Source organism: Aptenodytes forsteri, unplaced genomic scaffold, assembly GCF_000699145.1.
Source record: "Aptenodytes forsteri isolate BGI_AS27 unplaced genomic scaffold, ASM69914v1 Scaffold63, whole genome shotgun sequence".
NCBI classification, from domain to species: domain Eukaryota; kingdom Metazoa; phylum Chordata; class Aves; order Sphenisciformes; family Spheniscidae; genus Aptenodytes; species Aptenodytes forsteri.
In genome coordinates this window covers 2,092,091-2,106,547 of record NW_008794709.1, presented here as the reverse complement: position 1 = coordinate 2,106,547, position 14,457 = coordinate 2,092,091, and the positions used below count along the sequence as shown (strand labels likewise).

The 14,457-nt window shown below is 47.1% G+C and overlaps 1 protein-coding gene across 2 annotated transcripts in view; it reads left to right on the top strand.

Annotated features, from left to right (window-relative positions):
* The window catches only part of GMPR (guanosine monophosphate reductase), a 53,157-nt gene extending 39,488 nt beyond the window's left edge, over positions 1-13,669 (top strand). Inside the window, exon 9 of one of the 2 annotated variants that reach the window (XM_009273713.1) lies at positions 7,914-13,669. In XM_009273713.1, coding sequence (XP_009271988.1) covers positions 7,914-8,094 — 181 coding nt within the window. In that variant the 3' untranslated portion in view covers positions 8,095-13,669. The remainder of the gene's footprint in view (positions 1-7,913) is intronic. The other variant, XM_019470617.1, reaches the window with a different exon arrangement.
* Positions 13,670-14,457: the final 788 nt, after the last annotated feature.

Genomic DNA, 14,457 nt, shown 5'->3' with positions numbered 1-14,457 from the left:
CACTTGGCCTTGTTGAACCTCATGAGGTTCACACGGGCCCACTTCTCGAGCTTGTCCAGGTCCCTCTGGATGGCATCCCGTCCCTCTGGCGTGTCAACTGCACCACTCAGCTTGGTGTCATCTGCAAATTTGCTGAGGGTGCACTCGATCCCACTGTCTAGGTCATTGATGAGGATACTAAATTATTATTAGCTCCTAGACTGCAATAATAATGGAGACTAAGGAAGGCCAGTTGTAGACATTGTGCAGGATAAACCTGGAAATTTAGCATTAGCTTTCCTGGTCTGGCAGAAAGCCCAGGCTCATTAAAAGAGAAGCCTATGTGAAAATGTGGAAACAGAGAGCTTGTGGATGGTGCACTTATCTGATAGTCTGTGCCTACTAGACACAGTGTGGTTCAGTACTGCTTTCTGAGGAAGACTTCTGAAGAGAAGAAAATCAGTTGGATGTAGGGATGAGAGATGATAGTAAAGAGTTTTTCAAGGGCAAAAAAGCTTGTGATGAGTTTTGGCAAGTTTCCAAGGGCATTTGTTTTTGCAGGGGAAAAAAAAAAAGGTATTTCTTTAACAAGCAAAAATACACAGTAAATACTGTAGTTTGAGGAGAACCTGTATATCCTGGAAGATTTTTAAAGCCAGGATTTTTCTGCATCTAATAGGATGAGAAGGGGACAGGGATACCTTTACCTTCTGCCTGAGGAGGATGTACATGTCTTTCTTGAGTGGAGTGTAGCCTTCCTACTTTACCTGACCCATGTACCTCTTTCTGGGGCTCAGATCAGAAGCTAGTGAGCAATGTGCAAGGGATTTTTTTATAATCTCATATGGGGCTGCATCTGTACCAGTTAAAAGCACCGCTATCTGCAGGATATCTCGCTACACTGAGGACAGCCAGTGGATTGCTTAGGGGAGCAATCCATGTGACTGGCTTTCCACCTGGTTGACCTGCAAGGCTCTTTTGGCACTGCAGGTTCAGTGTGCTTTTGCTTTCAAGCACAACTGTTTATTTGCAGAAGAAAGAGCTGCACAAGAGTCCATCAGCATCTGAGACAAGCTGAAATGATGCACCAGAAAGATGTGCTGCATACTTCTGAGCTTTGATTCGCTCTGGGTTCATACGCCAGTTCCCAGAAGCAGTGCACAGTTTTGGGGCTTTTTTTGTCCACCAGCGAATCTGCTTGTCATCAAAGCCTCTGAACAATTGGTCTGAGTGGACAGCACTAGTAATTATCTCATAATGTAAAAGTGGCAGCTACCAGTTACACAGAGGTGTGGGCAACCTTTTGTCTGAACTACAGTAACTTACTGTCCTTTGCTACCCTGTGCTTGTGTCAGCTGGAGTGTGGGAAAGGCCTGATGCTGGTCAGGCATGTAATTAATGGCAGCTCCCTGAGAGATCATGGAGCAGCCCAAGCATGCTGCATGGATCTCAGTGCAGCATAGCCATTTAGGGCCTGGCCACCACAGAGCTGGTGAAAGTTGCAGGAAAAGTTTGAGAAAGCTTGCTGTACTAGTGGGCCAAAGGGCTAAGGCAGCTGTTAAATTCTGCTCCACCTAGTTAGGTGTGCGTGTGATCTGGCAACAAAATGTATCGCCAGCAGGAGAATTAATTGACACTGGTCCCCCTTAAAAATGAGGTAAAGTGCAAGTATTATGTCTTGTAGGAGTAAAGGATGTACAGAAAGGTGCTGTATTTGGCTCAGTCTAGATAGACCCCCTTCAATGCCTTACGGGCAATACTACACAAATTCTGCTTGATCCATAGCTGTGTTTTGATTTGCATCCTGATTTTAGAGTCCCCTGGGAATCACATTCTGAAACCTCAGCAACAAGGGAGCGGAAGCACAATCCGAAATTTTTAGTCCCTGTTGAGATAGATACTGCTTTTTTTGTGCCACTGATAGGTAACATAGAAGGAGTCCTCTGTCTACTGCTAGCTAGACAGCTAAACAGCTCCAGACATTAAATCTGTAAGCCTTAGCTGTTAACTGTGAAGGAGCTGATTCTCATCTTGTTCATGTTGCAGCCACGACTCAGAGCTGTCTATCCATACCAACCTTGGTCTTGGTCTTGCTTGGCCTCTCCCAGCATGATGAGTGTCACTGTGGTTTAAAAATAGCAACTGTTTAGTTATCCAGCACTGTAAATGTGTTGGGCATTGAAGGGATGACTGGAAACAGGGCAAGGCTTTGCTTTGGATGACTCTTGTAGGAAAAGTTACAGGAAGTTTAGTCACTTATTAGTTTAGCTTATGGCAAACTTAAACCAAAAGGGTTCTAACTCAGCATTTTAAATGCTGTATACCCCAAACGGATCAAGTCAGCGGGGCTTCTTTATATGCATTGAAAAAGCCCAGCTGTAAGTCTGTATCAGTGACCCCAATAAGCTGTTTTGTCTTTAAAAGAGCCTGAGCACTCACAATGTTTTATTCAAGCAGTGGGGAGCTCAGTGTGCTCAGCCCCCTGCAGAATCAGACTACTTGTCACTTAACTTCATCTTCTCAAAATTACACGTTTTGGCTAGAGAACCTGAGCCTCCAGCAAACAGTTAAATTAAAATTGACAGGTAAGGTGAGATGGCTGTAGCAGGGAATAAAGTCATGAGAGTAATTGTTTTTCTAATGAATATGTCAAGTTGATCCCATTTAATTTTGTATGAAATCTGTGTACCCGGTTTCATTACTTTTATGTCATTTATGTATTGGTTTATTTTTACATTTTTATCTCCTTCCACGAGGCACATGGATCAGGCAATTATTAAGTTTCTTTTATGGGAGAAAAGAAATAAGGCAAGCAGGAACAGAGACCCCAGTATTGTTCAGTTAGAGCCAATTTGCTTTTGTTAACCCTTTTGAGATTTCACAGGTTTTGTGTAAATGCCGTAGTTCTACTGTGGTCACTCAGCAATTCACAGCTGCTACTAAGCTGGGTTTTGGCACTTTATACTAACTGTAGAGTGGAATTTGGGACACAGAGACAGAATAGCACCAGCAGCTGGCTGCTACTTACTGTCTTTTTCTGTATCCCAAATGATAGCCTGAAAGACCTGCCCCCAATTCCTGCCATTTCTTAAATGCTCCACTCGTAAAGTTACCTCTTGCTGGGGCAGCCTGACCCCTTTATCCCAACCCACATTTTGCTGGGCTGACAGAGCACCATCACATGTGTTTCACCCTATCCACCCTGCCAGGATTCCCACCCACCATGCGCATCCCTTCATGCCAGTAGCAGGCTTGAGCTGGCTGGGCGTTATGGGGCGCACCGCAGATTGGACCCTGTGCAAAAAGTCTAAAGCAAATAGTTCTCCCTTTCTATTCACCATTCCGGGGCTAGCGAGAGACATAGAGTCTCTACTGAGAGCACCTGAGCACACCTTTCCCAGCTGTTGGGAGTCCCACTTGCTCCATCTTCACCTTTCTTTTCTGAGAAAGGGTTAGTTTCAGGTCATAACTCCGGGAGAGATGTCAGAGCTGCAAATCCCTCAGCAGTTCCTGCTGATGTGCTTATGCAGCTCTCTGCCAAGTGTGCCAGCTTTTGTGACACCCCTTGGAATCCATGCATGGCCTCTGCGCAGGCATTTGTTGCTGGCAAAAGTCTTAACTTGGGGATTTTTTACTTCGCTTCATTTATTGCCAACTAACACAAACTTCTAATCACTGTTGGGTAATTAAACAAACACGTAAGTAAACACCTTTCCTCCCCCTTTTCCAGACTCCACTTAAGCCAGACACCTCTCCTCACCCCCCCATGTCTCAACTCCCCTTACTTTCATCACAGGTCACACTCAGTCTGTCCCAACTCCTTCAGTGAGGAAAGGGGTGGCACAGGATGTTCTGGTCATGTGTGTAATGGTTTCTGTCTGCCTCTCCTCCTTCTTACTGTGCCTGCTCCATCGTGGGTCATCCACAGGCTACAGTCCCTTTGCGGCTGTCTCTGCTCTGGCATGGTCACCCAGGGACTACAGTCCCTTTGGGAGTGCACACCTTTGGCATGGAGCACCTCCTTTCAAGAGTGCTTCTCCAGCTGCATGTCTCCTCAGGCGTGTCCAGGTGTGTCTCCTCTTCCAGTGGCTGCTGCTGTTTCTTAAATACACTTGAGCAGAGGTGTCATGTGCTCCCCTGACTGGCTGAAGGTTTGGTGGCTCACACCATTTTCAGAGCCAGGTGGAACCATCTCTGTGACTGGCATGAAGCAGATCGTGGCCTTCTCCCACACAGGTCACACCGGCAGCCCTTGCTACCCAAACACTACCATATATGCCCAACACAGCACCCCTGTGTGTAACAATTGGGTGCTCGTGTAAATTAACTGGGTGCTCATGCATTAACAAATTGGGTGCTCATGCATGTACTAATAGGGTGCTTGGACATAAATTATTTGGGCATTCATGCATAAATTAATTGGACACATGCATTAACTTATTCAGCTCATGCATGAACTGATTTGGCACTCACACAAGAACGCAGCAAGCCCAGCAATTTATGGCCTGTATGGCACTCCTCACCTCTGCAAGGCACATATCGAAGAACTCTTTGAATGTTAATCCATTATGAACTCTTTCAACATCATCACAATCTTAATGTACATCAGTTATAAACTCCACTCTTCCACCCTTTGGACCAGACAGTAGGGATTAATACTGTAACAGTACACTTACTAAAATGTCACTCCTCCATCCCGAGCACCACGTTAAAGGTGGTGCTTTACCACCTTTAACGAACATCACAGTTTGGTTATATACCATCACAGACCCCACCCCTGCACCAGACTACAGCGGTTAATAGTGCAACAACGTGTGAATACGCTTACTAACATTCCACCCACTCTCCCCTGGAACCAGATGACAGGACTCATCAGCGTGGTCTGGGCAACATGTTACCTGTTACAAACTCTCCCCCTTTCCCCTGGGGACTAGAGTATTGGGGTTAGCATTAACACAGCCTGAATATATACTCATCACAAACTTCACCCCCCATCCCTGTGCACAAGACTATGGAGGTTAATATTAACAACAGTCTGAGCACATGCTTATTACAAACTTCACACTTTGTTTCTGCAAAACACATACCCAAGAAAGCCCCGACAGTTTGAATATATACCCATTACAAACTCCACCCCTCGCCCCTATGGACCCCTATCAGGGTTAACATCATCGCAATCTGAATACTTGCTACAAAGTTTAGGACTTGTCCCTTCAAAACAAACAACCAAGAACATAAGGGCAGTTCAAGTTACTCAACTGTGCTTTAGCATAGAAGCATATGATTAAGATCGTACAAGCAAAAATTAACAGCACTGTTGAAGGTACCAATAGGGTCATGAGTTCAGTAGCTGTAGGGTTTCATTTACATCCAAAATGGGGGGCGTGAACAGTGTTCACATGCAGCAGCATGGGCATTTCCCCATTTGAGGAGTAAGATGACACACTAAACAAACAGCTTCGCTCTCTTGGGGCTTGCTCCACAGCCGTAACAACATTAAGTAAGCTCTCACCTTTTTGCTGTGCTTGCAGTTGCTTATCTCACAGCTCTAGATTTCTGTCCCACTTCCATCCTATGCTCCTCCTTTTCTCTGGAACATCTTGTTATTCCCAGCACGTAGGGTGGGAGCATGGAGAATTTTCAGCCCTTTTTGACACTTTTTTCCAAGGATGAACATAAAACTGGACTCTCGGCATTTTCAGTGGAGCTAATCTCACAGCTCTCTTCCAGCATGCTTCCCCCAGTACGGTATCCGTAGGTTACCACTTGATCAACACGACATCCCACCAGCTTATCAGCTGATACTAGAGGAGCAATAGCAACTGTCTAGCTGTCAGAGCTTTGGGGCTGTGATGTTAGGTGTTCACCACTTTTGTAGGTTTTCGTCTCCAAAGCCAAAAGTGGCATCCCACAAGCTCCAGCTTCCTAACACCACCATAGCCGCTGCAGGGGCACCTCCCAGGGGCAGTGGCTGTAAGTGTCCCACATTTCTGTAATTTTGCTCTGCAAAAAGGACCACCAAGTGTTTGCGCTCTCGGGAGCAATGTTCCCATCTCTGCAGGTCTGTTGAACCGCTGTAACTGGGGCTGCCTTTGTTTGCAATCAGCTCTCTGCTATCAAAACCCTGCAATTTACGCCCCACATGATGCTCAAGCATGAATCAACAGGGCACTCATGTTTGAACTGATGGGGCATTCATGCATAAATTAATTGGACTCTCATGCGTGAACTGAATGGGCAGTCATGCATGAATGCAGTAAACCCTGCATTTCTTGCCCAATACCGCATGCAAAGCTCTTCAGATGGCAGGATCTGCAGAGTAGGTAAAATTTGCACTGGTTTCCCCAAATCCCAGACATGCGTTGTCTCTCACAATCTTGTGGGAAGCTCCCCAGAGGCCGAGCTGAACCTCCCGAATTTGACTGGAAGAGGTGGGCATGGCTGAAAACCGAGCTGCAGAATGGTAGCATGACTACTTTTGTGTCATTTTGTGGGCCAGACCTTCCCTTCCTGCTCATGCTGGAGCTGAAAATAAAAGCCTGTGAACTCCCAGCAGCACAGGCCCTACAACACCCCACTGAGCCCCGTGCAGTCTGCTGGATGGCAGTGGTACATACATTTTCCATTGGCCGCTTATTACAGTGTTTATTTAAGAGTTTCAAGAAAGAGTCAATTACTCATCAGATGTAGGGAGATTAATCATGGTTCCTTATTCATATGGCATATTAACACTTCTCCTTTATTGTCTCCCTAGGGCTTTGACCACACATTTAAACTAGCAGAATGAAATATAGCCAGGCTCACACTGAAGTACCTCCACATAGCCGCTGTTGCTGCTGTTAATGATTTGCAAATGGAGCCTCCAAACAGGCATGCCCTTTCTTTCTTGCACTATCCCCTAGACAACTCATTTAAGGGAGAAGTAAATAAAGCCACATTTACAACAATGACAGATCCCTGCCGCGATTTCTGCCTCCATTTTGTAGGGGAGAAGGAGAGCAATCCCCACTCCCCTCTGCATTTCTCTTAGACCCCCCCTTCCCAAGGCCTACCTCTGCAAAGGATCTAGTGTGGCATTCAGAACAAGCTTGCTCTAAAGCCTGGTGAGATCAGCTGGTGATCGGGGAACTCCACTGCAGGAGGAATTGCTGAGCATGAGGCTGGAGAAAGCTGAAGGGGAAGGAGTAAAAGTTACTTGCCTGGATTCTTCCATCATGTAACTCTTCAGATGTGCTTTTGGGAACAGTGCAGTCTGTGCTGGCATGCGCCCGTACTTGACAGTATTCACAGCACTGCTCTTTTTTCTGGCTTTTTTCCCTGGCTCTGACTGTGCTAGCTCACCTTTTAGCTTCAGGGGACAGCTCTGCAGCAGGTTTCCGTAACAGGTTTCCCACTCCATCTCTGTGGGCTCTGGAGAATCAGACTGGTAGGAGATAGCCAGAGCATTTCCATCTGCATCTGGTCAGTGACATGGGACAGAGCCCAGGGGCTGTGAAGCCTCTGTAGAGCTGTGCTGAATGGTGGCTGCTGAGAACCAGCTCCAACATTCCTGTAAGTTGCCTGAGCCTGGCCATTCCTTATACTTTAAAGCTTGCAACTCTCAAGGTCAAATTTACCTTTCAATAAACCTGGAAGCTTCACTTGCTTGTAGGCAGCTGGTGGAGGGGAGGAAGGGGCAGATCTGTAAATACACTCATGGGTTATTGGGGCATCTACAAGATTTGTCTGCTTCTAGTTCCCAGTATTGGTGGTAACTGGAGTTGAGGCATTTCAGTGCTTGAGAGCACCAAGCAGCAGCAGGCAAGGAAGCAGTAAAGCTGGGGGCAACGTTTGTAAACTGCAGCATGCAGAGTATTAAGCTCCACATTGCTCCAGTAAACACACTATTATGTTTTGCATCTAGACATAAATGCAGTAACCGATCTCTCCTCCAGGGCTTCGGAGGGCAGAACTGTGGAGGTACCGTACAGAGGGGATGTGGAACTCACCATCCTGGACATCCTTGGGGGGCTGCGCTCCACCTGCACCTACGTGGGAGCTGCCAAACTCAAGGAACTGAGCAGGAGAACAACATTTATCCGGGTCACCCAGCAGCATAGCCAGGTCTTCTCTTAGCCCAGGACTGGGAGGCTGGAGAGAGAGGGGTGGGGGAGAGGAGCAGGGAGGGCTGCTGTTTTGTTTTGCTTTCTCCTCCATGTTGTGTTAGTGGCAAACTCTCCTCTCTCTCAGAATGGCAGTGTCATAGCCATTGGAGGGGCTATGGCTAGGATTTGGAAGGGGAAGGTCGTGCTGTTAACACAGTGCCATTGGTTCAAAATGCAATAGCCTCATCTTTTATTGTTGTGCCTATTTTATTTTTTAATCAACATTTCTTCACCTGTTTTTTTCCCCCCTCTGATAAATAGCTGCTGAAACCTCAATTAACAAGGAATTGGCTTGTACAGACATGGCTGTTATGCCTGCACACATACACACATTCCCTTTTTTTAAGACTGACCTGTCAGCTACCACTGCTTCTGGCAGCGCACCCTCCAGAAACTGCAGGCTGGGAGAGAAGAAGATGCAAGGAATTGCATGGAGAAATCAAAAATCAAATTCTCTTAATCTTTGTTCTGGCAAAAGAATGGATGTTTGTGGCACAGCTGCCAGCCTGCAGACTGTCAGAGGTGGATGAGGCCTGGTTACTGGTGACTTCTTACTGTGATGATAAAAATGCCAGATCTCTTTCACTCTCAGCTCACAGAGCTGGTACTGCCATTCTTACTTCAATCTCCCTATTCAATGGACTTGCCTCTCCAGAGAAGCTGGCATTGAATGTTGCAAACCCGTGCTGTCCCCCCTGCCCGCATCTGTGGAGATCATTCAGGAGAAAACGTCTCGGAGCTTGCCTGCTTTTTTGTGCATGCAGTTATTGAGTTACCTGGGTTCCTGCTTTTACCTGCTCTCTGTGAACAGATTTTTAAGACACTGAAATTCAGCAACGGTAACCCCACCAAGGAGAGGTTTCTCTGCAGCCCTCCCTGTTCCCTTGCCTGCTCATATCCATTTAGCAAAGACATAAAAATGCTGTGACGTGCATTGTCTGTGGCCAGGTGAATGAGGCCAGAGGGATCAAATTCACTTTTGGTTGTTTGGTACCACTCCTCTGCAGTCCTTGACACCGTGAAAAGCAAATGGGAGCTTTCGGCAGGATAGCCTGATTGCAAGACACTGGTAGGCTGAGATGGAGTTAAAGCATTTGCTCTGAAGGCAGTAATGAATGTTTAAGACTCTGGGTAACACTTTAATAAAGTGTAACGGCCCGCTAATTAATTGATAAATCACAATGAAATTTCTTTGGAAATACACATTGCATCCACATGAATACCACAGTAGCTCGTTATGATAAATGATGTAAAAGTGAGCACCAATGAATTAATAATGCTTGGCCACTTACTTTAAAGTGCTGCTGAGATTGTAATACAGCTGATGTTACATCAGTACTTCAGAGTCTTACTTTCCCCTCCTGTAGATATCTGTAGAAAGAGGCAGGCTTCCTTTGAAAAGCGAGAGAGTGATCTGTGGGAAGAGGAATAGCAAAGAGAAACTCTAGAATTAAGCTCATATGCTGGACTGCTCAGAAAGCCGTGCACAAGGATTGGTACAATTGGCCGCGCTGAGGAGCAAATCTAGGCCACAGGCTGATCCCTGGTGATTTTGAAGTGTGTTGTGCACTTTAGAAAAATCACAGAGTATCTTCCAAATAGCCTGGCATTCTAAATGTCTTCCATTTATCATGTAGGACATAATTCTTAATTGTGGTATGACCCCTTCCTCTGCTTTGGAGGTGAATTAGGGCCTTAATGTGAGCACAGGTTATGCTTGCGCTGGCTTTAAGGACCATTTGTCCTGACCACGTATCATAAAGGTACCTGAACACAGACGAGCAGCAGGCCCTGTGAATAAAGGATCTGATCTCTAATCCCTCCAGCCTGAAAGCATCATGTTAAGAAGATGCCAGGCTTCTTTATCACAAATCCTACTGCAGGCCAAATACTGCTCTTGCCTGCACCGAGCCCAGGGTATTAGTAATACAGGCAGTATTACTACTCCGCATCAGTACGGCTGTAGGAGGTCACCGTTCCTTTATTTACGTGGTGTGAAGGGTAGGGGTGCAAAGGCAGATGGACACCTCCGTGAGGAGTAGGGTTAGACCATCATGTTGCAGGCCTGACCACAGGTGCGTCTCCACACTCGTGCCTTCGTACGTGGGAAGTGCAGCAGTCTGCTGGTCTCACGCCTACTCTCGCTAGCGCTTTTCTACTTTTTTTAGCTACATTTCTAAATGGAATTTAAGAAATACATATATTAAAAAAAATATATTTGTAAACATTTTTTTAAAAAGATCATACGCACACTGAACAGAGCAGCTTCATGGCATGTCTTTGGAACAGTTTCTTTTCCAAAGGGCAGGCGCTGGGGACAAGGGGGGGCTGCCTCTCCACGGGTGTGGCAAGCATGGAGCCTCCTCCCTGGGCAGGCTGCACACTTAGACAGCCAGCCTGGTCTGGGGCCACTCTTAACACCCGTTTTCCTTCCCCTTTCACACATACCTCTGACTGACCAGTGACTAACAGGAAAGGATGGGGATAGGCCGATTTTAAGTTGTCCCCCGAATTCTCCAGGCTGTGAATGACATCGACACTAAGAATAGTTACTGATAAAGCTTTGACTTAGGGTATTTGGTTTTCTAAATAGCAGCTCTTACCATCATTTTGATAAGCAGCGTGTTTTCTCCTTCTCTCTCCAAAGTGAGCGGGAGAGAGAAATCGGCTGCAGAAAGGCTGAACTGGTGGCACGTCTGCATCTCACCCAGCATTACATGCGGGTTTTGTTCAGGGATAACCCTCAACTATGTCAGCGCTCACCATCTACACAGTACATGTCCAGCTCTCAGACAGGCTGGAAAATGGAAAAAAGATGAGCTCGAGCCCTCCTTGAAGACCCAGTCCTGTGCTCTAGTAGTTGCCCTTACCTTCACTTAGCCGCAGGTCCTGTGCCCTGCTCAAGCCCGCTACCACTGTCACAAGGAACTGGGGGCAGAGAGGGAGTTGAGGGCGCGCTATGCCTGGCAGGATGGTCCAAGCAGAGACCACAACTACTGATACATGCCACGTACCATTTGTGGATCTACCTCACCTGCACGTTCAACCGGGTTCTCTGTTACTTGGTGTCCTTCTGTGGGAAGTGTCATTCATAAGCGCTTAGTGTTGGGTGATTGTGCATAACCTGGTCTTCTTTAACCCTACCACCCCAACCCCATCCTGTCTAGAGGAACACTGTGAATGTGCTAACCTGCGCTGTAGGCCAAGGTCATACCTGCTTCCCCCAGCCAGGCAACTGTAGAGCACCTAAGAGCAATGTTGAGGTTCGGCCCACTGGTTCTGCAGTGATTTAGTTTAACATACCAAAGACTTACAAGCAGGGATGCTGAAAAGGGCAACATTACATCATTAAAGCAATCCCTGCTGAGCGTGTCCATCTCTGGCTTCTTGAAACATAAGGACACGTAGAACACCCCCGCTGCTCCCAGTCTCATTCTGGAGTCGCCTTGCTGCAGCATGTTTCGCAGGGTGGGCTGGTTGGCCCTCCTACCCACGCAGCCTGGCTTACCTGAACTCTCCCCGGGGAGGAAGGTCTTGGCACAGCAGCAGCCTCGCTTACGCCTGAGTGACTATGTGGTGGCTGGGGGGAGCGCACGTGTAGACCCCTCGTAGGCGGGAGGCCAGCCTGTTAGAGGAGTGGGTCTTGAGCCAGCATCCTGCCAGATGCAAACCAAGCCACACAGGTCTCCTTTCTCTGAAAGAAACAAGTGCGCACACCTAGCGAGTGCATGCCTCCCCCCTGGCCCCGGCCCGGGCTTATTGGCACAGCCGGCTCGCCCCCATCGGCCATGGGGGAGGGGCTTTGGCTGTGCTCTTCTGTGCAGCTTTCTTCTCACCTTAGGGCATGGGGGGAGTTGAATGTAGGATGGGGCCACCCTGTAAACATGAAAAGTTGTCAGCAGGGGCAGGAGAAGCCTCTGCTTACACTTGGAGGAGCTTTTCCCATACAAAGCATGCCTCTGTCTTCCTTTCAGCTAGTCAATAGCAGGGGGAGAAAGGATGGAGGTGAGCGAGAAACACGGCAGCGGTTAGCCAAGCCCCACTGTGTTGGGACAGGGGGCTGGTGTTTTCCAGTCACGGACACATTGTGTTTGAAGCCTTTTCTGAACTAAGCACTCCCTCGTTGACACCTGTTGAGCTCCACCATCTTGAACAGACCTGCTGCTACAGCTTTCTGCCAGTGTAGGTACAGTGTCTGTCCATCACCGCCTCCCACCCCTCCACCCGGGGGATGTTGCTTTTTAGTTGCTATTACCAGTTTTATATCAAGAGTTCTCCGCTGGAGCCAGGAGGGCTTTTGTAACAAGTGCCAGGTTTGGCCTTGCTTGTGTAGAAGAGAGAAAAAACCAAAAGCCAAGGCCCGAGAACAGCAGTTCGCTTTCCGCAGCAGCCAGAGCCAGCAGGCAGGAGAGGGCCGGGCCCTTCCCTGCGGGCTGGGAGCTGCCTGGGGGCGGAGGGGCGAAAGCGAGTCTCGGGTAGATGCCGGCACAGCTCTGCGCCTCTAAACACAGCATGGACCACCCGCCCCTGCAGCCTTCGCTTCGCTTGTGGTCATTCAGATGTTTAAGCGAGCCCTCCCCAGCGTTTACTTGACACAATGTTTACTGGTTGAAGTTTTCATACAGAAATAAGTAATTCAGAGTCCAAAACTCCTTGGTGTTGCTTGCAATAACTGTGAAGCGCTTCTGCGTAATCGGCCGACAAGAGCTGATGAGCGTTCCATGTTTCCCTGCCCCAGCTGGCCCAGCTGAGATGGCAGCGAGGAGCACTGCCTCCCCTCGTGTGTAGCAACCGCCTGTGCGCAACGCCTCTGGCGCATGCGGCACGATCATTTTAAGTGTTCAAAAGTTGTAAATGGAAGGTTTTTGTTACTCAATAAAGAGCTTCACTCTGATGGTCTGGAGAGGGTTTTATGGCCATGGATGGGTACGTGCGCGTTTCTGCGCCGTGGCGAATAAAAGCAAACGCTCTGAAATGCATTGCCGATGGGGGGGTGTTAAATTGGGCAAATTACTCCCCTAGGAAAGCTCTCTCACATTCAGTCGTAACGCATAAAGACAGAACACGCATTTGCAATTGGCACTGTTATTTTATTAGTACGAGTATACTGAAACAATAAACTTGTACTGGTATACAGACAATTTCTTTAAAACAATTTTGTTCAAATTTTGAATCAAACATTGTTTTATTATAATAATGAAATAATTTCTACCTAGAAAACCTGCAAGCACCATCAAAGAAAGGGACCATAAAATTCAATAAACAGACGCGAGTGTATCCTACAAATAGACACACCACCATTAGAAAATAGAATATGAATTCTTCCATTTTTTTTAATATTTGTTTTAAAAAAGCTAGTGCAAGTACAATATTTTACAATGGAATTACAGAGAGTATGCACGCATATGGAAAAAAGTTCTCCTGTCACAATAAAAGCTCTTAACTATGTCTGTATGCACTTAAAATCTTCTCCTCTTTTCAATAAGGTGCAAAACGTTATTCCCTCCCTATTTCTCCTTTGTACTGGCCATGTCAGCTCGATTTCCCCCCAACACAAAGCTGCGATATCCCTTTTACTGGGCCTACACTAGGAACTACACTGGAAGTGTGATTTGCAACAACCCTCATTACAACAACCCTCATTAGTAATACCAGACGATTTAAAAAAAAAAAAAAAAAAAAAAAAAAAAAAAAAAAAAAAAAAAAAAAAAAAAAAAAAAAAAAAAAAAAAAAAAAAAAAAAAAAGAGCAAATACATACATTAGTGAGTTTCAACATTAGCTGACTGTCGTGAAGAGTTGTATCTATGCCTTAACAGATTAGTAACTTCGCTCAGAGGCCAGCCCGACGGCCAGGCAGAAGACAGACTGAGCCACCCGCAGCCGCCCCTGGCCCCCGTTTGCCCTCAGCTACAGAGATCCAAACCCGACTGACTTGGACAGGAGTTCTGCAGAGCGTGTTCAAAGGGAGAGTACGTGGGCCCTGGATTTTTAAAGCAAACGCCAGGGCGGGATCCCCTCGCCGGCTGGCGTGAAGGGGCAGAGCGGCACTGCCCGGGGAGCCGGCGCTCCACGCCGGCCGAGGATCCGGGCCCTGAAGTTTCTGCTCGTCAGCAATCCCGTAGTACAGCCACGACGGCTTCAACGAGTGACTAACGCTCGCTGCAAACAACACTTCCAATGCATACCTACTGCGTGGTCGAGGGAAAGGGCACAGGAGCTTTGACCGCTCAAAATAGAAACGAACAAAAAAGAAACAACCTTGGATGAAGCCTCCGTAAAATCCTCAGTGGAAGACTTGAGTCCTTTCAGCTAACGACAAGAAAAAAACTACAG